At 47.8% G+C, this 25,509-nt stretch overlaps 1 protein-coding gene across 2 annotated transcripts in view; it reads left to right on the top strand.

The window, feature by feature from the left end:
* RAI14 (retinoic acid induced 14) overlaps positions 1–25,509 on the top strand; it is a 133,898-nt gene that overhangs the window by 98,893 nt on the left and 9,496 nt on the right. The window contains exons 4-14 of one of the 2 annotated variants that reach the window (XM_054715333.1): positions 2,364–2,452; positions 8,554–8,618; positions 12,259–12,316; positions 13,010–13,080; positions 15,535–15,641; positions 16,275–16,453; positions 16,689–16,717; positions 18,009–18,095; positions 19,428–19,514; positions 22,381–22,435; positions 25,203–25,321. In XM_054715333.1, the coding sequence (XP_054571308.1) occupies positions 2,364–2,452; positions 8,554–8,618; positions 12,259–12,316; positions 13,010–13,080; positions 15,535–15,641; positions 16,275–16,453; positions 16,689–16,717; positions 18,009–18,095; positions 19,428–19,514; positions 22,381–22,435; positions 25,203–25,321 (946 nt within the window). The remainder of the gene's footprint in view (positions 1–2,363; positions 2,453–8,553; positions 8,619–12,258; positions 12,317–13,009; positions 13,081–15,534; positions 15,642–16,274; positions 16,454–16,688; positions 16,718–18,008; positions 18,096–19,427; positions 19,515–22,380; positions 22,436–25,202; positions 25,322–25,509) is intronic. The other variant, XM_054715332.1, reaches the window with a different exon arrangement.

Below are 25,509 nucleotides of genomic sequence, written 5' to 3'. Positions count from 1 at the left end.
GTTTATAGTGGTTCGTATGACAAATAATATTATCTATACTAATAAAAGGGTAGTATGCTAATTAGACCAGACGTCTTCCGGGCGTCCTTCCAGACAAAGCCACGGTGGTGGGGGCCGAGGCAGAGGTGGATAGGAGCAATCAGGCCAGCAGGGGGGAGAAGTTAGGGGGCGATTAGGCCGGCAGGCAGAGTGGTTAGGGGTGATCAGGCAGGCAGGCAGGCGAGCAGCTAGGAGCCAGCAGTCCTGGATTGGAGAGGGTGCAGGCCGAGCTGAGGGACAACCCCCCCCTCCCCCGTGCACAGATTTCGTGCACGCGGCCTCTAGTAATTAATAAATACTAATACGAGAATAAGCTCTGTGTTTCGGGTACTCACAACTGTAAACTTCCTTCGGCCCCCACCCTATATGTCTACACGCATGTGCGTGTGTGTGGGTGTGTGTGTGTGTGTGCACGCTAATCATTGCTCCCGGTACTCTTACGTATAAGATAGGATGTGGCTGCCCTGTTGTCCAGATAGTTTGGGTTTCTCCCCTGGCCATAGGAGGTGGCAGAGTGAACATCTCAGAGACAAGCACAGACATGAAGAGAAGAAGATGGATATTAAGGCTTAATCTGGGGCATGGGGATGAATAGCCTTGAAGGCAGGTCAGTAATTGAGACTCTTGCTGGCGACTTCACGTCCTCAAGAGCAATGAAAGTGTGTTACGTGTACTGTTATGAAGGATGGGGGCATTTTAGAAACCTTTCACCAAGGCCAGTTAAACAATTCGCTGCTTAAAGGTGAACTTCTTATAAAATTGTGTTAGGCCAGCGATGATGAAAAACAGAGGTATACTCGTACTGCCCGGTGGGGAGGTTCTTTTGGTTAGGCTGAATTTAATCAGGAATTCCATTTAAATAAGTCACTACATTTCCAAGTATTTCCATATGACCAAAGTTTAACAGTTATGTGGAATCATCTACAAAGCGGAGTTTGACTGTAAAGAGACATTACACATTAATGGCTGCACAAACTTGGAAATAGTTGGTGTGATCAGAACCAGGTAGGACAAAACGATAGTGTGGTAGAGCTGCAGGAGGCATCAGATATCATCTGATTCTGTCCCCACGCTCTCCAGTGCAGGGAGTGTAGGCTCAGACAGGTTAAACTGACTTCCCAGAGGTACCTTGCTGACTGTTGCTCATCTGTTGCTTGGCTGTTTGCTCATCTGTCCATCTTCATGCAGCCTAGATCTCCAGAGCAGAGGTGTGGGATCAAGCTAACCCGGGTTGGAATTGGTTTACCTCTTGGCTTTGCTGGTTGGGTGTGACCCTGGGCCCCAGTGACAGTTCTGTTTTGTGAAGAACATATTGCCTGGGCCTTAATTCAGGGGTGCAGACTCTACGGTGCTGCCTGGCAAGTGTCCCGAGAAGGCAACTCCCTAGAACAGAACTGAGGCAGGTGGATAACGGGAAGGTTCATTGGCGTCTTCCCTGTACGAAGGAGACGGAGAAGAGGGAAGGCCTCCCTGGCAGAGACCTTCCCAAGGGTTTTGGCCTCCTCGGCCTCTGGGCCTGAATGCTCCGTGGAATTGGGCTTTCCTGCTGCCTCCAGGAATGCCCTTCGTTCTTGGGACCTGCAGGGATGCCTGGTATGGCATGTGGATGTTATCTCTTCTTTGAATGGCAAGTCTACACACGCGGGGCATGGTTTGTATCCCCAAATGTTACTGGATTCTGGAGCTTAATTGTGGGCTTTACTTCATGCTGTTTGCGCCTGTGTGTAGACCTGCCATCTATGGAGACAGTATAGGACTCACCTCCAAAGGCTGTTATGTGAATGAAAGGAGGTAATGTAATGGCACACGTTACAGAAGTTGTGTACAACGACTGTTATTTAGCTGCAACACAGCAATGGACCTGACATTGATGTTGTCTTGATGACTGTTGGGTTGGATACCTTTCTCTTTATAGAGTATGTTTCCTAAAAATAATGGCTTTCGTGAAAGCACGAGGCAACAGAAAATGTTGATAAAGTAATTCTTATTTAGGAATGGAATCTAGTTGCAAGTCTTTGAGCATCGCTTTGTGAAGAGACAAATATGTAGTTGAATCTTACTTTTTTCCAAGCCTGGTCTTTGGATTGGAAGACCTAAGACTAGCTCCTGCTCCATTGCTTAATAAAAAATGCCCATGAGCAAATTCTCAGACCAGGGGGAGCCTCCGTTTCCTCATCCTTAAAATGAGGTTGATAATAATATCTACTCACTGGTTATGGAGCTCAAGTGGGAGGAAGGAAGTGTTCACGAAGAGGCAAAGAACATTGTCGGGGATGAACTCTAAAGAGTGGAAATCTGAAGGAGATTGTTTACCTCTTTTCCAGCTTTCATCTCGCTGCTACAAAAGGACACGTGGAATGTCTCAGGGTCATGATTACGCACGGCGTGGATGTGACAGCCCAAGATACTGCCGGTATGTGGTCTTTATCTCTTAGGTCAACAGGCCAGCACACGAGTAGGAGCCACAGAGGCGGCTCCCTGTGGAGAAGAATCACGTAGTCCACCTCCGGGGACTGGGCTCTGAGGTGGTTTCCTCGTTTGTGCTGTTACAGGCGTCTTCACCTTAGATGTGGCTAGTCAAGGGCACACTGCGTGCCTCTCACCCCCCATTTAAAAAATGTTATCTTTGTGTTGAGGAATCAGGGTACGAGGTGATAAAGGGGACGCGTTGTTTGGAAGCTCCTCTTGCCCACTGAGATATGCTCCGTGGGCAGAGGCCATGGTCCTTCTCTGGACCAGCTGCCCAGGGGGTCACCCCCCCCCCCCCCCCCGCTTGCTGTGTTTCAGTGCATCCACGTCAGCTGGGAACTTGGAAGGAAGGTAGAGAGCGAGGGAGGAGAGCAGGAAGGGCGGGGAAGGAAGGAAGAAACAGTACGCACACCCTCTGAGATTCAGATTCCGATGTCTGGAGGTGGCCAGACAACTGGTATTATTTTCCAAGCTCCCCAGGCGATTCTAATGGGGAGCCAGTGTGGACCAATGCTGAACCACGCAGAGGGAGGGACAAGGTAGTGGGGGCCCATCTTTCATGAACGTTGTTCCACTGGAAAGAGCCGCTGTGGTCTCCGGCCTGGGTTCTGCCCCGCTGGCCGCACCGGGGGGTCAGAGCGACTCCTGATGGCTCCGTTTCTCTCTTGTACCTGAACATCTTTGCCTCGTTCTAAAGCTTTTGTTCGTTCTTACTGGAATATGAAATCAGTCTGACTGTATAGTCTTTTCGTTAGTCCATAATGGATCTCCCTCTCCCCTCTCCCTCCCCGCCCCCCAACACTGGCCTCCTCAGAACAGTTAATGGGGGGAGGGAAGGGGCACCAGTCAAGTAATAGAAGAATTGTTACTCAAAAACGGGTTGGAAAACTTGTGTTTCAGAATTGTTTCCAAAAGTCGGTGGCACTTTTTAAGCAAATTGAAAGATTCCCGGTGATTAGGAATCTCTATTCTTTTAGAATAAGTTTGTTTCTTTAGGACAGGCCAAGAGCCACTTGAAGTCAAGTCAGGTGAGTGAGGTGCCCCTGGGAAAAGCATTATCGGTCGAAAGTAGGGAGTGATTGGAGTAACAGCGCCGTTTCCCTGAGCAGTGCCACGAAACGCTCCCCAAGTGTTTGAAGCATTGGCAATCCCAGTAGAAGAACGAATGGTTGGTTTCCTTTAGTGACTGCCCGGAGGGAATGCTAATTTATGACTTGAGTCCTCTTTAATCCCCAGCCCAGTTGTTCTGGTTTTAAAGTTCATTGTGATCACGGGGGACGTTTTCCATAGAGAGCTAGAGTGCCCTGGATGGGCCGGACGTCCTCTGACATAAACAGGGCTTCCTCCAAGGAAACCATGACCTGAAAGACTCAGCTTAAAGGGCATAAATCGGAGCTGGAATACAGTTTGGTTTCCCTGCACTTGATGCCAAGAAATGGAGTTTAGACGGGAGTCTAGTCATGTGCATCAGAGCCAAGCATCTTCCCCTCCCCGTCTTGCCTTATGGGGAGAGTAAGGTGCTCTGAGGTGTGCTCCTGGTAGAAAATCTGGGAAAGACACAAGACCGTAAAGACGAGGAGCAGGGCATCTGTTACCAAGAAGAAACACAGTTTACTGTTTTGCTGTGTTTCCTTCAGACTTCCTGGCTCATTTTTACACGGCTGAGATCACATTTGATAATAGTCTCTACATCCTGCCCTCCGCCCCCCTTAAAAAATATTTTACCAGTAGTATTTCCTCTAATAAAAGCTCTTAAGAAGCGGAGGTATGTTGTTGGATTGTGTGTTCGGGTTTGTTCGTGTGGGTAGAGTTTGTATTTACCACCAGGGCCCTAACTCAGATTTTTAAGAGCCTGGGGGAAGCGTTGGGCAGTGCGACCTGCACCCCCCTGTCCACCGCGGTGCCACTGCCCTCCAAGGAGCAACCCTGGAGGGGCAGACTCCTCCTGGCTGCACCTCTGGGCCAGTTCCTGGGATCTGCCGGTCCATGTCTTTCTTTCTTTCTTTGTTTCTTTCTTTCTTTCTTTCTTTCTTTCTTTCTTTCTTTTAAAATATATTTTATTGATTTTTTTACAGAGAGGAAGGGAGAGGGCTAGAGAGCTAGAAACATCGATGAGAGAGAAACATCAATCAGCTGCCTCCTGCACACCCCTAACTGGGGATGTGCCCGCAACCAAGGTACATGCCCTTGACCGGAATCGAACCTGGGACCCTTGAGTCCGCAGGCCAACACTCTATCCACTGAGCCAAACCGGTTAGGGCTGCCAGTCCATGTCTTGCATTCCGATGGAATCCGCGGCACTCTGTGGCCCCAGGACGCTGGCCAGGCGTTCCAGGCGAGTAGAAGACGTCTCAGCGCTGCCAGTCCCTTCGCTCTCGCCCAACATTTTTAGCAACGAGGTCAGCACGTTGGTCCGTGGCTTATTGTTTTACGTCCGTCTGAACGAGGCACTGACTTGTCACGATTTCTTGAGAGCATGCGCGAGAGCCCGAGAACAAAAGAAGGAAGAAGCCGGGTGCAAAGGATGTGCGTGGAAACGTCTGCTGGATTATCTAGAGCAACACTGCCTTTCTCCTGTCACAGCAAACGAGATAAATGTGATGGCGCTGACCGCCCAGGCCCAGGTCCTTCCTGTGGCTAACACTCCGGCCCCCATCGCTCCCTCTCAAGAAGGCCTGTCAGAGTCCCGGGGAAGGACCAGGGCGGGAGTCCCTGTGCCTTCCCTGCTCTTCATTCATCCAGAACATGTTTGCACGGTGAAGGTCGGCACGAAAAGGCTCAGCTCGCACCGGAGTGGTCTTTGGGGTCAACCTGCCTCAGTCTTGCAGTATTATTTCCGAAAGACGGTCATCTTTCATCCCAGCTCCCCCTGGGAGTAGCCCGGGAATAGCCACAACTCCTGCCTTGTAAGTTACACTGGCCTTTTCCCTTAGAGCCAAGGTCTGCTGCAATGCCCTTGAATTAGCATCGCCCCGCCATGTGCCTGGGGAAGTGGCTTCCTGATATTCCAGACAGACCCACAGCTGAACGGGCCAGACGTACGCACTGTCTCAGCCCCGCGAGACTCTGTTACTAATCTAACATATTCTCCAGAAAGCTTAGCATTGGGGAAGAGATTTTTTTTTTTTTTTATTTTTTTGACATTAGCACTGAGCGGCATCTTGCCTCGGATATTGTCCAGGGAATGATGCATCGTTCGAATTCTGTGACCATTTTAAATGAAAAATACTTGCATGCTCCTGGTTAGGAAAACGGATCACGGGGCCCAGGAGTGAACGAATCTGGTTTCTGTAGAAGCACAGCACGTACCTCAGGTCTCAGGACCGGAACGCTGGGAGTTGAGTGAAAGCCGTTGTTGGTTTATGATGAGTGGTTGACATCCCGCTGCCGCCCTGTGTGGGGAGCTGAGCCTGTGTGCAGTGGGTGCTGTTTATCTAAAACTAGTAGCCCTGCACACAAATCCGTGCGCCAGTAGCTCTCTGCGGGGCCTGGCCACTCCGCGCCCACTGCCCAGAGGCCCATCCACGGCCAGGCGCGGAACGCTTGCCTCGTCACTGTGGTGATGAAGCAAGCATTCTGCCAGGCTGCTCACGCGGCCACTGCCCCGCCCGCCCCCCCCCCCCCTCAGGACTGGGGGACTCCGGCGGGGCTGAGAGGACTGGGCACCGCCATCTTGTGGCTCTGGGCGCCACCATCTTTGTGACAGAGTGACGGTTAATTTGCATATTGCCCTTTTATTAGCTAGGATAGCTTTGGTCCGCGGCACAGACCAACGTTAACACGTGCCTACTCGGCATAAACGGTCTTCTGCTTACACTCAGGATGGGCTCCGAACGCTCATCTGTAAAGTGTTCGTTTCAAATGTGCTTGTCCTTAGAGACTCTGGGCCACATGATGCTTGGGAGCCAGGCAGCCCCCGAAAGCCTGTTCAACGGATAATGTAACTGCACTCACACCACGTGCATTACCAGCCCGGGAGGGGGCCTCGTGCAGTAAGAGCAGGAAGGGGAGGGGAAGACCTTTGTCCTCCTAACTCCTCATTTCCTAATCTTCCTCATCCTCACCCGCCTCTCAGGTCCCCCCATAAACAGCCCCCCCCCCCCCGAATACCCTTCAAACCTCCCAGTCCAGCCCCAGCCAGTTGGGCTCAGTGGATAGAGTGTTGGCCTGCGGACTGAAGGCTCCCGGATTAGATTCCCGTCAAGGAAACGAACCTTGGTTGCAGATTCCCCGGCCCTGGTCGGGGTGCATGCAGGAGGCAACTAATCGATGTCTTGCTCTCTCACCTCGATGTTTCTCTCTGTCTCTCCCTCTCCCTTCCATTCTCTCTGAAAGTCAATGGAAAAATATCCTCAGTTGAGGATTAAAAGCAACACAAACAAAAAAAAATCTCCGTCCAGCTCAGATCAGAAAACAGGAACCTGACCTTTTGACCTTACACAGGCTCTCGCGGAGCTCGCCGTGACCCTACACCCTCCGGGTTTTAAATACGGTGTTTCCTAGACTTTCGTCCTCTAATAACGAGGGGGTTTCCGCTCCCCGTGGCAGAGTGAAGACTAACTCGGGAAGGAGGAATGGTATTTGGAGACGGGACCATCGTGTAAAAGGAATTGTTCCCCTAAGCCAGTGGTTCTCAGCTGGGGTTGAGGCCCCTGCACGCCCCCCCCCCCCCCCCCCCCCCCCCCCAGGAGATTTCGCACTGTCTGGAGACATTTCTGATGAACCTAAGTGGGCAGGCATCTAGCGGGTAGAGGAGAGATGTCGCTTAGCAGCCTACAGTGCCCAGGACGACACCCACAGCGTCAAGTGTCAGCCGTGCTGAGGCCCAGGGGTGACGTGGGGGCCGCTCGGTCGGGCGCCGGGGAAGCGCAGGCTGTAGAGCTGCACAGGTGCGTTGGGAGGGCCGGCGGCCGTGGTACCTTCGGTTGCCCCGCAGGCGTCGGTGATGCGCACACCCCATAATTCAAAGGAACGCGCACGTGTGGAGAGCCCACTCCGTGCCAGCCGTGCCGCGGGCACCGGGGATACGGCGGGGGGTGAGGCCAGTGCTGTGGTCCCCGAGCTTACATTCTAGAGGGGGAAGGAGAACAGTCGGCTACCTAACCCTGTGGCTGGGGGAGAGGGGGGCGCAGTGGGAAAGAAGCCGGAAGCTGTTGTGTGCCGTGAAGAAGGACGCGTGGCGCAGGGAGCAGGGAGCAGGAGTCACCGGGCTGGGAGGAATCGGGGTTCAGGTGGGAGGTCAGGAGGGTTCTCACCTGGAGGCAGTGGTTCCGGGGCATCGGAGGGGGCGAGAGAGCAAGCGGGTGGCGGTCCCAGAGGCAGAGAGCCCGGCAGCAGGGAGCAGCCCCTAAGTGCCAAGGGGTGGGGGGTGCCTGCTGGGCTGGCAGGTCCCCAGGCTGCCCCTCAGCCTCTTCCATAGGAATGCCATGGATAGGCCCATTGGGCCGCGGCGGGAGGTGGGTGCAGGGTTAGGGTTTCCCGTTACCTGTGCGCAGCCATCCGAGGCTCACGTCGGGGCTGTGCTCCTGAAGGACTGGAGAGAGACCTGCTGTCGTGGTGCGTGTTTATCACGCTTCTCCTCCTTCTACCCGGCGACCTAGACTCTGAGAACTCGCATCACTTCCCTTCAGGGCTGGAGGAGAAGCGGAGGGAGAGAAGGAGAGGGCAGGGGTGGGGGTGGAAGGGCGGGCGTGGGGTGCTCTCTGCTGGCTGCTGGCGGCCTTTATCGGGTCCCCTTGCTGGTGGCGTCCCCAGCTGGCGTGGCTGTGGACACGGGCCTGGGAGCAGAGCTTGCAGCGCTGAGGCCCCTAAGAGCACAGCGCTGGGAGCCTGCGTGTCATCGGGGGCCGCACGCTCTGTGCTGTCCCGCCGCTGTCACCCTGAACGTGAGAGATAAGAAGCTGAGGCCTGGCTCTTAAGAACAACAACCCCGTCTCTGTTGGAGAAGAGTTTATTTCCTCACGGCTGTCTTCGTTACAGAGATAAGAGATGGAACATGAGTGGCCTTTTCTTCCCCCCATTTTATTTTCCCTTAAATCTGTGTAGGACACAGCGCTCTGCACCTCGCAGCCAAGCACAGCCACCACGAGTGCATCCGGAAGCTCCTTCAGGTAAGAGGCAGCAGCTTCCCGCGACACACCTGTCACCTCCAAAGTGTGACTGTAACCTCAACGGTGAAGGAACAAATGCTCTTTCTCCTCCCTCTCCCTCCCTCTGTCTCTCCCCCTCCCCTCCTTCCCCTCCTGCTCCTCCCCCTCCCTCTCCCTTTCCCTCTCACTGCCTCTCTCCCTCTTTCTCCCTTTGCACTCGCTCGCTTCTTTCTCGATTCCTTTATTCTAATGCTAACCGTGTGGAGCCACACTCGACCTCCGAGGGCAAAAGGTTAAACTCCACCCCAGACCCTGGGTTTCTCAGAAGTCTCGCTCCGACATGACAGGGAGGAGGAGATTGTTTCCGTGGCAACGGCACCGGTGGGGGATTTGGAGTGTCTTCCTGACATCCAGCTTTTTCTTTCCTCTCATCCGCTCCTGGTTTCTTTTTGGAAGGCCTGTGCCCTTTACAGAGTCCGTCAAACACCTTGCTCCCTGCTGGGGGGTCCTCCCAGCACAGGCCCTCCGCCCTCCTGGTCCCCTCTCTGCGGTCGTCAGTACCCGGCGGTTCTCGCCAACCAGAACCCCAGCCATTCCTTCCCCGTACGGAACTCGACGAGCGGTTAGTTCTTACCCTTCGCATCATTTTAAGCCGACGGCCCGGTTCCTCAACCTGGCCAGGAAGCTTACCGTGACCGCTTAGGGTGACGACCTCCGGAGAGCTTTACAGGTGACTATTTAACGCAACCCCGACAGCCCCCCCTTCCCGAAACAGCCAGCTGTTGCCCGTCGAAAGGCAAGCTGGCGCTTTCAGGAACAGCACAGCAGTAACCTGGGTGCCCCGCGTACTGTCCGTCCGTCCGTCCGTCCGTCCGGCTCGCCCTGGGCGCCCCGCTGGGGCCCGCATCTTGCGTTCACCGGGCCTGCCGTTCTGGGGCAGAAACCTGGTCCCGGCCCGCAGCTTGCCCGGCTCTGCTGGTCACGCAGCTTCCTGTCTCGCCTGACCGGGTGCCAGCCGCCGCCAGCGCCAGGAATGCTTAACCTTCACGGGGCTGACGCGGAATTCAAGGAAAACTGATCGGCATCCGGGCTGCTTGTTGTGTTTATGACGAGGCTTCTCCCGGAGAACGGGGAGAGGAGAACTGGTCCGCGGCCCTCTCTGGAGAAGGGGGAGGCCTTGACCTGCCTCCACGCCCTTGGTCTTATCTCGGTTTTTAAAACCTCCACTCCCACCCTGGCCTGGCGATCCAGACTTCGCATCTGGCTCTGATTTGAAGGAAGAGTGAACCTGACAGGCCAGGGATCCTCCTGGGCAGGGACCAGATATCCGAGCCCCTGATGTAATCGTATATCTGGTTATGCAAATGGACTGGTTTTTCTGTGGGACCTTTGAAGCCCTTAAACAGTTCCTTGTGCTGTTCTAAAATTAGGCCACCGCCTGGTCAGTTGTAACTTGACCTTCGTTCTTCCCACCCCTGAAGGGCGGGCAGGCATCTCCCTCCAACGCTGCCTGTTCTTGCCTCCCCGAACTTAGAGTCCGTGTGCACGCTGTTTGTAGACAGTCGGTACAGCCCGAGGCTTTGATGTCCTCCTAATGGGGTGCTTCCCTTGGGGCCTGTGCCTCTCCAGTCAGTTCTTCACCTCCCCTCTTGGCAACCCATACCCTCTGTGATGTGACCCTTGCTATCCCCTGCTACTCCTCACCCCCGCACCCTCTGTCACTCCTCTCTGTGGGCTCTCGAGACCTTGGCTCTTACTATCTGTCTGCTGGAGACACTTGCCCTCTCCAGTGGCTACATCCCCAAAGCAGCGAGTACAAACGGAGCCTGTGAAATCCTTCACATTCCAAATGAGTGCTCTCCCTCCCCCGGTAGTGCTGTTCCCTCCACTCTTTCTTCTAACAAGTGTTCCCTGAGCCCCATGCCCCAAGCGTTGCGAATACACTCTACTCATGGACAGAGCAGCCCCTGTCCTGATGGAAATTACAGTCCGGTGAACAAGCACACGAGTACACGTTACAAATTGCACAGCACTAAAAGGAAACGACCAGGTACTTGAGAGAGGTGAGGGGTGGTGGTCAGGGAAGGCTTCCCGGAGGAGGTGACAAGCTGAGAACTCAGCGGTGCCGACAGCCAAGGGGAAAGCATTCCAGGCAGACACCACAGCAAGTACCAATGGCTTAAGGAAAGAAAGGCACTTGTCAGGAAGGAAAGGGAGTCACTGAGTGGGCCTGGGGCAAAGCACTTGAGGCGGAGAAATGAAGATGCATGTCATGATGCGTAGGCTGTGATTACTCTATGTACAGCGTGCAATTGAAGAGCTTTTAAGGAAAGAGTGATAGTCACAGATTCGAAAAGTCACTCTAGTTGTACAGAGTTGGTTAAAAGGGGAAAACTCAGAATTGGGACCTGCCAGGAGGAGGGAGGCTGTTGGGCCTGCCCAGGTGAGAAGGTGCTGGTTCATGCTAGGTTGTCATGGAGAAGCAGAGACAGAGGAACTGGGGCAGGTTTTTGGAGTAGAATTGACAGGCCTTGGTGGAAGGAGGACGTGGAGGAGAAATTGGAGATGACTCCGAGATTTCTGGCTCATTGACTAGAATCATGTGACACTGTTGACGGACGAGGAAGTGTTGGAGGATCAGGCACGGGAGAGGGGGGAAGGAACCAGAATATTGGGCTCGGTCAGGCTCGAGTGCCTGTGAGACATCAGGACCCAAATGGGAACGAGGCAGGGGGTTAGCAAGCCTCGCGCTCAGAGATGCCCTCTCTTGGGTACACAGGCTCCAGCTCAGCCTGTCTGGGTTCCAGTCCTGGCTCTGCCGCTCACTGTGACCCCAACAGGTTTGTACCTCCGTTTCCTCATCTGAAAATGGGGCTGAATGATAGTATCCAACGAGGGTTGTTAGGAGCCTTACAACAATTCTTTGAACAATGCCTGGCACGTAACAGCTAATACCTGTACACTATTTTTGTTGTCATTGTTCAGTTATGCACTTGCGAGTCATTAGATTCTAGATGTGGATGAGATTGTGGAGGGAGAGAGCTTAGGGAGCGAGCACTGAGGGAGGAGGAGTGGCCAGAGCAGTGGGAGGAAAACCAGGATTGGATGGGCCAGGCAGGGCTCTAGGAGAGACAGAGTGCTGGTGAAGAGGAAGTGGATTGCAGGTGAGAGGCTGGTCAGAGGACAAAAATGTTCATTGTCAGAGGAAGCGCGAGGATTGTTGGTGACTTTGACTAGGACGTTTCTGTGGAGTCTTGGGGGAAAACACCGGGAATGAATGGCAGGTGAGGCAGCGTGGATTGTGTGTGGGCAGGTCTTAAGAAGAGGTGGGTTTTGTTCAGGGGACAGAGCATTAGGGCAGGAAATGGGTGGGGGGAATGATAGCATCAAGATGAGAAATTCTAGCGCATGTTTGTGAGCTGGTGGGGATGATCCAGGAGGAATGCGGTGATGGGGAAGGGACAGGAGGGGGTGGCTGTGTCGTGAATACGTGGAGATGCGTCTCCCTCCCCATAAGAAACTATAGGACCCTGGAGCTTGGCAGTTGGGACCCGTTCGTGTTTATACTCTTCCCAATAAGTCCCATCATGCTTTGCAGGAAAAAGATGAGCTGCGTAGAACTGAACTCTCTGACATGGATTTGCTTATTTTTGTCTTACAGTCTAAATGCCCGGCCGAAAACATTGACAGCTCTGGGAAAACAGCTTTACATTACGCAGGTAACTTCCATTCCTGGTTTGGCTTCGGCCGTAGGACACACGAACCCTGCCTTTTCCTGAAGCCAGCCATTGCACTGACCCTGCTAGAGTATTCCTGGGGCTGCTTTCTGTCATCGCTCCTGGACATCCCACTTTATTCAGTTCGCAGAGTGTGTGGAGATGCCACGGAATAAACCTAGAATTCACCCATTGCCCACCAAACAACCAAAAAGAATGGTTTAATGATATTTTCGTTAACTTAAGGTGTTTGTTTTAACTAAGGGGTATTCATAAACATTCGTAGATTTCAAGTAATGTGTGATACAGATTTTTTAATTTGGTATTCATTAATAACATCAATCCATTTATCAACATTTTGTTTTACTGTCTTACAACTTCAAGTGCCAAAATGTTGACCCCTGAACTCTGGGATGGTTAGATTTGCAGGCTTCTTTCAGGGCTAGTTATGGAAAAGCCAGATCCAATGTTTGCCTCCAGGCAACTGGCAGTGGCTGGCTTTAGGGCCGGCTAACACTGAAATTAAACGGTATTTGAAAGCGTCTCTTATTGTACCTTCCTGGCGCCGTTTCTCTTCGACGCAGCCAGAGTGAGTGGAGGCAGGCTGGGTGGACCCCAGCCTCTTCCTCGGGGTGGGGGGTGCCCAGGCTGGGAGAGTGGCTTTGTGATCGGCTTGTGTTTGCTCCCCCTCCTCAGCGGCGCAGGGCTGCCTTCAAGCTGTGCAGGTTCTTTGCGAGCACAAGAGCCCCGTAAACCTCAAGGATTTGGTAAGTGCCAGGCGGCCACGCGGGGTGGGGGTGGACATGGTTTCCGGGGCACTGTGGGTGCTTCTGAGGGCCACTGGCACTTTAGAGAACTACGTGTTGGGCGAATTCTATGCCTTTTCAACCTAACTCTTCTTCTGCATCATGGATGTAAGCATTATCCCCCATTGGTCCCTAAGTCAGACATAAAACAGTTTTTAAAATTGATTTTAGAGACAGAAGGAGGGAGAGAGGGAGAGGGAGAGAGAGAACGAGAACATTGATCAGCTGCCTCCGGCATGCACCCCTCCTGGGGATCGAATTCGAAACCTGAGCATGTGCCCTGACTGGGAATTGAACCCATGACCTTTGCTCCAACCAACAGGGCCACACTGGCCAGGGCTAAATCAAACATTTTCTGCATGCACTTCCCATATATGCATATTTGTATTTAAGGATATATATGTGGTCTCCCATCAACTTAAATATTAATAAGATGCAGTTTCTTGATTTTTAAAATAAGTCTAAGGAGGAGTTTTATTCTTTTCTTTTGGTGCCCATGCATCACTGGGTACTGCTGGTCAGGGTTTCCCAGCTGTGAAGACCACTTCTAGCCGATTCTAACCCTCCCGGGCTATTGGGAGAATCCGTTGACATGCCTGTTGCTCCTGCTGACAGGGTTCCATTTCCTGTGGCTGCATGGGAATTGATAGATGCACACTTACACCTCATGGAGATATTGTGACGTGAGCATATGGAATCTGTACAGACTTCACACTCCCTGAATTTCAGTACTCCCTGAATACCAGAAAGTATTATAACTGCTCAGAGATAATTTTTTAGAACTGTGTCTGAAATTCTACTTCAAAAGGAAACTTAATCCTTAAGCAGCAATTGTATTATAAGAAATCCCCATGCTAAAATAACTAGCACTATTGTAACTTACCTTTCTCCTTTGCCTACTTGAAAACATCTACCTTGAACAGGATGGTTGACCGCATTTGTAGGGAATGTTCAAGAGGCAGAATGCCGGGGTTCTTGTTCCGGCATTAAGAAGGGTTCAGCGATCTGGAGAAAGGCTGTATGTAACTTAAGTAAGAGTCCAGAGACGAAAGGTAATTTTGAAAGGCATTGGGGGGTCAGAGGAGCCTAGCTAAAGGAGCTAAGTTCTCCTTGTCTCAGGACCCCTTGCTTTTTATTAACACAATTTGTCCTAAGGCAAGGTGGAGATATACACATCAAGGGATAGGGTTAGGTACAGAATCCATTGTCAGATTGGGGAATTACTTCCGGCTGTTCAGGTGTTTGGCCAACAGGAGGCAATAACATGTAGATTAAGATGCCCTGAGCTGTCTCGAAGCAAATAATCAATTTATTGCATCCTTTTCAGGTTTGGGGAAATGCCTTTAGCCATTCCAGCAGCTATAACATATGTGACTCAGCCCTTGTTGAGTCCCCAAGTTCCATCAACCTTTTGGTGAAACTCTTGCAATTATGACATGCTGGAACTGGCTTCCGGCAGCAGAATGAAAACTTCTCTTGTGGTCTGTGTCATTTGAATTGGGCCCCTTCACTCCAGGATAATGGAAATAATATATATTCTTCTAGTATTTTTCCATTTGCTTTATATTGTCATGCTTAAATTCTTAATGTATATGTATATGAGTTGGGGATCTAACTTTGTTTTTATGACTTGCCAGTTGTCATATGGTAGCATATTGAGCCAATCGCTCCTTCCGTCCGCCCCTTTCTCCAGTCCTGTGTCAGTGATGGACAGACTCTTACCTTACGTTTTGATACCTGGGACGGTTATGGAAGAGGCTGCCTTCCAAGGACATAGTAGTGGCATGGGGCCCAGGTAGTTCACGCGGAGAGGCTGCTGATGGGCGGCGAGACCTCCAGCTGCCTTGGGAAGCAAGTCCTTCATTTCTCCAGAACCATCTTTGAGCAAACCTGGGATCTATCTGTGCCTGGAGCCTCGACATACTCTGTGTGCCACTCTCTCTCTCTCTCTCTCTGAGTGGTGGCCCAGGGAACAATCGACTCAGGAGGCAGAGGCTCCAAGGAAAAGCTGAGTGAAATCCCGTGAGAAGAGTTGTGCTAAGATGTAGGGGCACAGATTATCACAGGGGGTCAGCCATAAGACCAACAGGACAATTCAGGACTAAATGTAGAAAGAAAAGGACCTTTGCAATTCTGGCATTGGTGTCAGCGTTAAAAATCTTAATCTGGTCCGGCCGGCGTGGCTGAGTGGTTGATCATCGACCTATGAACCAGGAGGTCACGGTTCAATTCCTGGGCAGGGCACTTGCCCGGGTTGTAGGCTCGATCCCCAGAGTGGGGCGTGCAGGAGGCAACCGATCAATGATTCTCATCATTGATGTTTCTCTCTCTCTCTCTCCCGTCTCCCTTCCTCTCTGAAGTCAATAAAAATATATTTTAAAGAAATAAAAATCTCACTCTGAATTTGTCTCCTAGGATGGGAATATACCCCTGCTTCTTGCAGTGCAAAATGGCCACAGTGAGGTCTGTCGCTTTCTTCTGGATCATGGAGCAGATGTAAATTCCAGGGACAAAAATGGAAGGTACCACAGAATGAGAAACCACGTGATTTCAGGGATATGCACATTTTGAGAGTCTTTCAAAATACCAGAACAGTATTGTGGACCATTTGTTAGGAAATGGTTTTTAACTTTGCTTTTTTATTTTCTGCTTTAATAATCAAGAATCTGTTTTGACTTAAAAAAATTTTTTTCCCAAATCTCTGGGAACATCATTGAATGTGTGATGAGATTATTAAGTAGTAAAGTGAATAAGCCATTTCTTATGCCTTTTCATGCAAAATTAAAGTAAACATACTGGTTTCTTTTTTAAAATAATCCTAACAATGTATAGGTAATTTGAAATGCTTGAGGTGAAAAAAACAATGGGATTTGTGCCGGTCCTATTAAATTCCATCATATTTAGAAGATTTTGTTTAGAAGATTATGTCTGTATTATTTGGCCTAATATGGCGTAATGATTTGAATGAATCTGAGGTTTTAATAAACAACTACCTAATTTTATCTTGATAGCATGCCATTTTGAATTCCCTAGAAGATGAAGTAGAACAGTTTTGACAGCACCTAATCTTCTTTTCCCTCTTTGTAAGACACGTGAAATGATTTCCCAGCGATCAGTTCTAACTAGTACTAACGTGGTGTTTGCCTTTTCTTTAGAACTGCTCTGATGGTGGCCTGTGAGATCGGCAGCTCTAATGTCGTGGAGGCCTTAATTAAAAAGGGTGCAGACCTAACCCTTGTAGATTCTCTCGGACACAATGCCTTACATTATTCCAAACTCTCAGAAAATGCAGGAATTCAAAGCCTTCTGTTATCAAAAATCTCTCAGGATGCTGGTATGTGAAAGAAAATAGCCGGTGTTGTTTTAAGTGTGTCCACTCCATTTTCCCCAAAGGATAAAGGAATTTGTGCAATCTGATATCTTTTATTATTCTTTTAAACATATTCTTGAAGAAAAATGAAGTATTAAGTATTGTGTGTATTGTGTGTATCCCCCACGCCCACTCCAAGTGGATATGAGTTATTATGATTCTTATAGTTCTTTTTTTCCCCCCACTTTTTCCTCTATAGATTTAAAGACACCAACAAAACCAAAGCAGGTATTTATCTTTGGGAGAGGGAAGTTTTTTCTTTTTCATCTTTGCTTGTGAGAATTTGAAAAATGTTCCGATTAAACCACTCTGTGGTCCTAGAAAAGTCATAAAGACTCTGTTGAAAATATTTAAGGAGTGATATATCTTTAGCATAAATGATTCATCGTTATAAGGTGGTAAATATTTTCTAAATGGTTTACCCTATTTCCAAAGCTTGTCACTTTAAACCTGCTGCTTATATATGTATCTTTTTCTGAAATGTACTAATATTTCCTATTGTTGTGAAAATGTTTGATGTGGTTTAAGCTCAGGATGAATAACAATCTTTTAAATATTTGGGATATCATATGGACTATAGACCCACATCCCTGGCAAAGTTAGATACTTAATGAAAATCAGAGGTTTAGCTTTTCCTTTTAATTGGGGCTGCTTCAAAATGTCATTCGTGTCATACCGAAATTGAGACATTTGCCCTGATATTTTGGAGCTTTTTCTAAAAGCATAGCCACTATTGTTTCCTTTATTATTTCTTTTAATATATTCTATTAATTTTTTACAGAGAGAAAGGAGAGGGATAGAGAGTGAGAAACATCGATGAGAGAAAACATCGATCAGCTGCCTCCTGCACACCCCCTACTGGGTAGGTTGCCCACAACCAAAGTACATGCCCTTGACCGGGATTGAACCTGAGACCCTTGAGTCCGCAGGCCAGCGCTCTGTCCACTGAGCCAAACCGGTTAGGGCTGTTTCCTTTATTATTAACGAGATGTATCTTGGGCTGTTTATTTACACATCAGAGTTTTTGAAAAAATTATAAACACAAAACCCAGTACTGAATGTGTTACGCACCAGCCGTGTGGCTTATTTATCCAGAGCCTTTAGAGATGCGGCTTCCCTTGCCCCTGTGTTTACATGCTTTGGGGAACGGGATGGAAGTCATGCGGAGTGGGGGACATACTGCTGCTCTGCGTTAAGAGGAGAGCTAGACTGGGACTGTGTCCTGGGTTCCAAACAGTGGCCCACAACTCCTCGTCCTCCACTCCCCCCCACTTTTCCACACCATCGCCAGCTGGTTTTGTCTTGTGTTTTTTGTTTCCTTGCTGTTAAAGCATGGGCTGCCGAGAGAAAGCTGTGAGCATGCACACCCCCGACTTCTGTGTGGGTAGATTTCTGGTCTTGATACCGTGAGAAGTGCATGAACCGTGGAGGTGTTTCTCCTTGTTGGATGAAGCTATGTGCTCAGACTTTACTAACCTCACTAACCCGCCTCCGTTCTCTGGCCTGTGACAACTTTCAGCATGACCAAGTGTCTAAAATAAGCTCAGAAAGAAGTGGAACTCCAAAAAAACGCAAAGCTCCACCACCTCCTATGAGTCCTGCCCAGGTAAACAGCGCGCAGCCCGCCGGGAACGCGCACCAGCAGAGGCGCTGTCTTGTTCTGTGTGTCCGCCGAAAAGAATGTTTTAGAGTTGAGCCTTTAAGGGCACAGGGGAGATTTTTCTTTACAAATTGTGGTCTGGAGGATTGTGATGATTAGAATGGAAATAAGGTTGATTCTTATTTCTAAACGGAAGAGTTGAGCCGCATCTATTTTTGAAAATATATTTTTATTGATTTCAGAGAGGAAGGGAGGAGGAGAGAGAGAGAGAGAGAGAGAGAGAGAAACATCAGTGATGAGAGAAACATGGATCGGCTGCCTCCTGCACACCCCCTACTGGGGATCGAGTCCGCAACCTGGGCATGTGCCCTAACCAGAATCGAACCGGAACCTCTGGTTCATAGGTCAACACTCAACCACTGAGCCACACTGGCCAGGCGAACAGTATCTTTTTTTTTAAGCCTCAAGGAAATTTCTCAACGTCGTTATGACGGAGATCTTTTCCTTAAGTTGACAAGTTCGGTTCCTTGTCAGCCCTAGTGTGAAGGGCAGGAGAACGGGTAGCTGGTGAAGCAGTTAGTTAAAAATGAATTTTAGTTGTTTTCTGAAAACACTGTTAAAATATATTTGCCTTTCTAATTACATTTAACCTTTTGCACTCGGATGTCGAGATTAAAATTACTCATTGAATGTATCAATAATTTGAAATATAAAAAAATCCAAATAAGTAAGTTTGTATGAAAAGAAACTCCGGTTTTTTATTCTACTGCCGCGCTTTGTAAAATCGGGGGTTTTTAAAAAAATTAAATCCCGAGTAGAATAAAGGAATCGAGAAAAAAAGCAAGCGAGTGCTAAGGGTTAAGGTTGACTTAAAAGCAGCTCTCATTCCTGGTTATAGGGACTACTGCATAGAGGAGGAAGCGCAGGTGTCTTTGAAATGGCAATAAAAACAGGCTGGGGTTTGTTATTAAAAGAATCATAGGCCATAAAAAGAATAATCCACATTCAAATAGTTGAGAGCAATATCTCATCCGATAAGTCATTTTAACTATGTGAGCATATTCATTAATAATATTCTCAACCTGCAATGTAAGTTTTATCGATTGTTAAAATTGATTCTAGTAAATATAGGGGCAAAGCCGTTTAGTTGTGTCCTGAAAACTTTCAGAAAGTATTTGAGGTTTCTGAATCGCACTGAGGATGTGTTACCCCCAGAGTAATTGGGCCTGAGGAAAATGACTGTTCGATTGGTTTGCGTGGCTGAAATGCGTTGATGCTGGTGGAGAAAAGACTCTGCAGAAGCCTTCTTCACCGGTGGTTTTCATTTTCTCTTTCTAGTTGAGTGATGTGTCTTCCCCGAGGTCAATAACTTCAACACCAATTTCAGGAAAGGAATCAGCATTTTTCGCTGAACCACCCTTCCAGGTATTTCCTTCCTGTGTTCAATTTGGCTACTGAATTGTAGGAAACCTAGTAGGTTTGGTTTAAGTTCTACGACACTGGGCAAAACAGAATATATTTCTCAGTGATTGGTTTACAAACTTCTCATCCCGAAGCACCCTTCATTATTTTCCTGGCGTGGACTCCATACCAAAAGAATAGGATAAATAAATTGCATTCATTAGCTAATAATGAATTTCTTCATTTAATAAAAAGGGACAGAGGGGAAGCTTACCTGACCGCCAGTCTTCTTACTAAACTGAGTTGATACAGTGCCAATCAGATGAAAAGTTACATTGCTCTCTGATGTCTTACTGAGAGTAACTGTATATTTTAAATTGAACCTTTTTCCTGACTATAACAGTAATATGTATTTATTTTAGAAAAACTTTAAAAATTCATTAGGTTTTATTCCACCTGGTGCTGTAGACTTGTGGTTGGAAATTATTTTTAGGAATGGGAGGGTATTTAATATCTATTTACCTAATAATCACTAGGAAATTACACTTGGGAAGAAAGTAAAGTTTCTTTTCTTTTTTTAAAAAATATATTTTATTGATTTTTTTTTTTTTACAGAGAGGAAGGGAGAGGGAGAGAGTTAGAAACATCAATGAGAGAGAAACATCGATCAGCTGCCTTCTGCACACCCCCTACTGGGGATGTGCCCGTAACCAAGGTACATGCCCTTGACCGGAACTGAACCTGGGACCCTTCAGTCCACAGGCCAACTCTCTATCCACTGAGCCAAACCGGTTAGGGTGAAAGTAAAGTTCCTCAATGTTAAAATGAAATTTCAGTGGTTTAATTGTATTTTTATTTCCCCCATCTAAGAGTTACTAAAGATAAATTTTCTTTTAACTTGGAAGCACTTGGATCTGAAGAAGATTCTATCAACCCATCACTCCCCTCACTTTAACTAGATTTTACTAATAAACTCTTAAGATGAATATGTATGCAAGGCAAGGCAAGGACGTTACACTCTTACAGTTAATACCCTAATATCTTCTCCTATGCTTATGGCTTCAAGGAGGCTATAATAGCACAAGTTGTTATTTTCTGAAATAGAGTGTATAAAGACCTTTAAAAAACATAGGAAGATAAAAAGTGACCCCAGTTAGAATGGCTAAACTTTAAAGAGATTAAAAATACCAACTGTTGGTGATGACGAAGGAGAATCAGAGCTCTAGTGCTCTTGGTGGAAATGTCAAACGGTACAACTACTTGGGGAAAAAATGTTCGACACAGTTTTTTTTAAAGTTCAACATATGATCTAGCCATCCACTCATGGATGTTTACCGATGAGAAATTAAAATGTGTGCCTCAAAAAATCTTACGCACAGATGTTTATAGCAGCTTTACTTGAGTATCCCCAAACTAGAAACAATCCAAATTCCCTTCAAGAAGTGAATGGATAGAGAGAATGCGATTTATCCATGTAACGGAATATGACATGGCCATAAAAAAGAATGGAGTGCTGGCCAAGCAGTATTCTAGATGAATCTGGAAGTCATCATGCTGGATGAAAGAGGCCAGACACAAAGAAATTCATACCCTGTGACATTTTGTTTATAAGAAACCTAGAAAAATGCAAAAAGGAGAGTGGTGGATGCCTGGGAATGGGATGGGCAGGGACTGGCTGTGGCGAGGCAAGAGGAAGCTTTTATTTATTTATTTATTTATTTATTTATTTTATTTTTTAAGCGGAAGCTTTTAGAGGTGATGGGATATTCTGTATCTTGATTGTAGTGGTGGCTCCATGGGTGTATATCTGTCAGAACTCCTCATATTACTGGATGCACTTTATTGTAGGTTAAGTAGTTGGAAAATAAAAACAGGCATACATTTTTTAAAGTGAAAAGACAGCTTTCGATAAGTGGCCCAAAGTAAGCCACTTACATTTTAAGCATTTTGGCTTTTACAGAAGTTCCTTTGCTGAAAAATTCTCCCTCCTTGTGGCTGTGGCTCATGTAGATGAAACATGGTCATTTCTGGCCAGTCTCTGTACTTTGTTTTGAAATGACACTCTGAAGTTACAGGAATGTTTGCAATATCTTAACAGATATTCAGGTACATAGGTTTAAAGGAAATCTTCAGGGCATTGATTGTCAGTCCGAGACCATACATAGAATTTTTATTTTGTGATAAAATTACCTTTATCTTCTCTGACAGGTCTTTACTAACATTTCTCTTAGAAATATTAATAATAACATATTAATAGCAGTTAATGTATAAAATGATAAAGCTAAAAAGTACTTCTCATGTATTTTAATCAGTATTTCCCAGATAGGTAAAACTTCTACTTGACTTCATTATGAAAGTACCAATTCAAGTTTTAGGATCTTAAAAGTTATTATCATCTTAGAAGATATTTGTATTATACTTACTAAATGAAATTTCTGGAAAATGCTTTGAGAAATTCTGGAACTTCTAATGTTTTAGCAATTACACTTAAGATAATTATCGCTTCTATTCACTTATATTTTAAAATAGCTTCTTTCCTTGCTGGGCCGGTGTTGCTCAGTGGTTGAATGTAGACCTATGAACCAGAAGGTCACAGTTCAATCCCAGTCAGGGCACATGTCCGGGTTGTGAGCTCGATCCCCAGTAGGGGGTGTACAGAAAGCAGCCGATCAATGATTCTCTCTCATCACTGATCTTTCTTCCTCTCCCTCTCCCTTCCCTCTCCCTTCCTCTCTGAAATCAATAAAAATATATTTAAATATATACTAGAATACCTTCTTTTCTTGGGATGTTTCTAGTAAGATAACACCAGGGAGGAAATTTTGCTTGATTCCTCTGCGGGACGTTACGATCAGGAATGTTCTTTTAAGTCATCTTTGTGTTCCAGCAGGCCGAGATCAGCTCCATACGGGAAAACAAAGACAGACTGAGTGACAGCACTGCAGGTAAGCTGGAAGGCATCTGCTTCTGTCCTTTTGACTCGCCTCTGTTCCATGAGAGCAGCGGCCAAGCGGGGCTCCTCTGAGTGGGGAGGCCGGAGAACCCCGGCGTGCCCCCCCAGAGCTGCCAGTGCCACCCGGCTGATGCCCGCTGTACCTCACGGCACCTTCACCTGGACTTGAAGGCGTCTCGGAGCCTGGATGTGAAAAAATGTATCTCTGTTGTCATTTGTCCCAAACTAAGTTTTAGCACTTCCTTCGATTATGAACACAGACAATAACCCAAGTGGTGTAAGTGGCCCGGTGACTTTGACACCGAGAGTTTCCACAGGTAGCGTCCTCTCCTTGCTCTTGTTACAGCTGGCTTGAAACAGCATTTACAGTATCTCTGCTCGAAATCCTAGACCTGCTGCCAGATCTTGTTAACAAAGTAAGTTCTTCGAGTACGGTAGCTGCCGCTTCTATGTTGCGTCCTGAAGGTTTGCTTTGAGATGAGGTCCGTGGGCTGCGAGCTGGCAGCTCTCCTTGAAGCTGAGCAGCAGGTGGCTTCCTGAAGGGAGAGCCAGCCGCGCCCCCGGTGTCGGCCACCCCTAACTGCTACGTGGGGTTTTCGGTTGGCACACGCAAAATGGTGCCAATGAAGTCACACAGTCAGATTGTCCTCACCGAGTCAGGGTTTAGTTCGTGGTGTTGAGTCCATCCTGTGGGTTTGCCCTCTAAGAATGTGGTATAGGACCTTTAGAATCAGTTTAAAACACAGATTACTTCACAGGTCCTTTTCTGCTCCAGTATTCAGTTTTTTTATTCTTTTTTTTTTTTATATATATTTTATTGATTTTTTACAGAGAGGAAGAGAGAGGGATAGAGAGTTAGAAGCATTGATGAGAGAGAAACACTGATCAGCTGCCTCTTGCACACCTCCTACTGGGGATGTGCCCGCAACCAAGGTACATGCCCCTGACCGGAATCGAACCTGGGACCTTTCAGTCCGCAGGCCGACGCTCTATCCACTGAGCCAAACCAGTTTCGGCAAGTTTTTTTTAGTCTTAGCATTTCCTGGGTTTGGAGCCTTTAACTTTACGGAGGAGAAATATTGGCCCTGGATGGTGCGGCTCAGTTGGTTGAGCATCGTCCCGTGCGCCAAAGGGTCGCTCGCTGGTTCCATTCCTGGTCAGGACATTTGCCTGGTTTCGGGCTCGATCCCCAGCGGGGGGTGTGCAGGAGGCAGCCGGCACACATTAATGTTTCTTTCACATTAATGTTTCTTTCTCTCTCTCTTCCTCTCTCTCAAATCAATTAAAAAACATGTAGAATTTATAAATATTAACTTTCTTATTCCCAGTAGAGACCGATGTTAACATTGCTGTAGCAGTTGTTACATTGGACACTTTAAAACTCACCCATTGTATCTTGGAAGGGATTTCTGTTGCTTAGAATCACAACCCCCTGATTCATTCCATGCTCACGTGACTGCATGTCCTAAAGCTGCAGCGGGCAGTGGACGTCAGAAGTAAGCGTATCTAGGGAGAAACGTCATTTTGTACCTCTTCAAATGAGGAGAAAGGCTTTTGTCTTTGCATTAAATGGCTGTGAACAACTTTTAAGTGACAGGAAACAATTTAGGTCAGTGCTATTCTGATCAGCCTATAACCTGTTGCCAGCTCACGATAAATTTAAGGAATCCGCACCAGAAAGTCATCAGCGACATCACTAGGCATCCTGTTTTAGTGTCTGGCCAACACTTTTTTCACAAGAAGACTTTCCAGATGAAGAAAGCAGTGCATTGAATTATGTTCTGGAGCAAGTTCTTTGTCTCCATCCGTGAGCACATTGAATAGCATTGCTTTAGATGCTATTTCAGCGTGATGACCGGTAGGCTGTCTACAAGCTGTGGTTTACCCACGGGGTTTACTGCGGATTTAGAGAAGACCGTAGCATGGTACAGTGGTCAGCAGATACTTTGTGGAGGAGGCAGAGTTGACATGGCTCTCCTGAAGGGTGCCTAAGGGTTATCTAACTAAAGAGATGTTCCAGGGCAGCGGTGTGGATGCAGAGTTAAAGAAGCAGCCTTGTGTTGAGAATATAGAGGGTCTGAGGGAAACCTGGAATCTGAGGAGTAGGGGATACCAGAGGAAGAAATCATGAGTCGTAAACCTGAAACAGGAGATTTGGGCCAGATCATAGAGGTGGTCCTAATGTAGATAAAGGGATTCGAAGATTTGGAGGGGGAGAGCAATTAAAGCACTTTGACCCGAAGGAATGGCCCGATCAAAGCATATTTTAGGGAGATTAGTCTGACAGTGGTGTGCAGGCTACATTTTTACTAGGGCGAGGGGAAAGAGAGGGAGATTTATTGGAAGCTGTTTGCAAAGTTTCAGAGTAGCTGATAAAGTTTGAACCTGTGTCATGGTGGTGGGGTTAAGAAGTGAGCCAGCTTCCCGAGGTATTTCTAAAAGGATTCTCGGAAATGGGACTCCTTAAGCATGGGAGGGGCAAAACGCAGCCACGCCCTACTGAATCCAGTGAACGGGAAAATGTCTGATCCAATCCGTCCATCTTCAGGCGAGGTCTGTGCATCCAGGCACCTGGTATTGTGGTGGGAATGCCCAGGACCCAGAACTGCTGTTCACTTTCCCAGCTGGTGCGGGCTCTCATTCTCCGTCAGGACTGGGAAGAGGAACTGGATCGGGCAGAAAGGGAGTTTGTTAGAGGTCGGAGAAGTAACGGTTTAATTTTTAAACATTAGTTTCCATTGCCTTTCTCTTTTCCCCAGGAGCTGATAGCTTATTGGACATCAGTTCGGAAGCTGACCAACCAGATATTCTTGTCCTATTACAAGCCAAAGTTGCATCTCTAACTTTACACAATAAGGAATTACAAGATAAGTTGCAGGTAGGTAGATCGATCGCCACCACAGATTCTTCTGTCGGGTTAAGATACTGGGTTTTTCAGGGTTAGTCAGATAATATTTTACATCTACGTTCGTTTCTTCTTTTTTAATATAGTTAGCCTTAAGCATTTTATAGTTCCAGGTTATTTCTTTCTTGAAAGAATTATTCACTAGCCCTATTTCGGTAAGT

Source organism: Eptesicus fuscus, chromosome 4 (genome assembly GCF_027574615.1).
Source record: "Eptesicus fuscus isolate TK198812 chromosome 4, DD_ASM_mEF_20220401, whole genome shotgun sequence".
Classification (NCBI taxonomy): domain Eukaryota; kingdom Metazoa; phylum Chordata; class Mammalia; order Chiroptera; family Vespertilionidae; genus Eptesicus; species Eptesicus fuscus.
The sequence above is the reverse complement of the archived record's forward strand: the minus strand, read 5'-3'. Positions and strand labels throughout refer to the sequence as shown.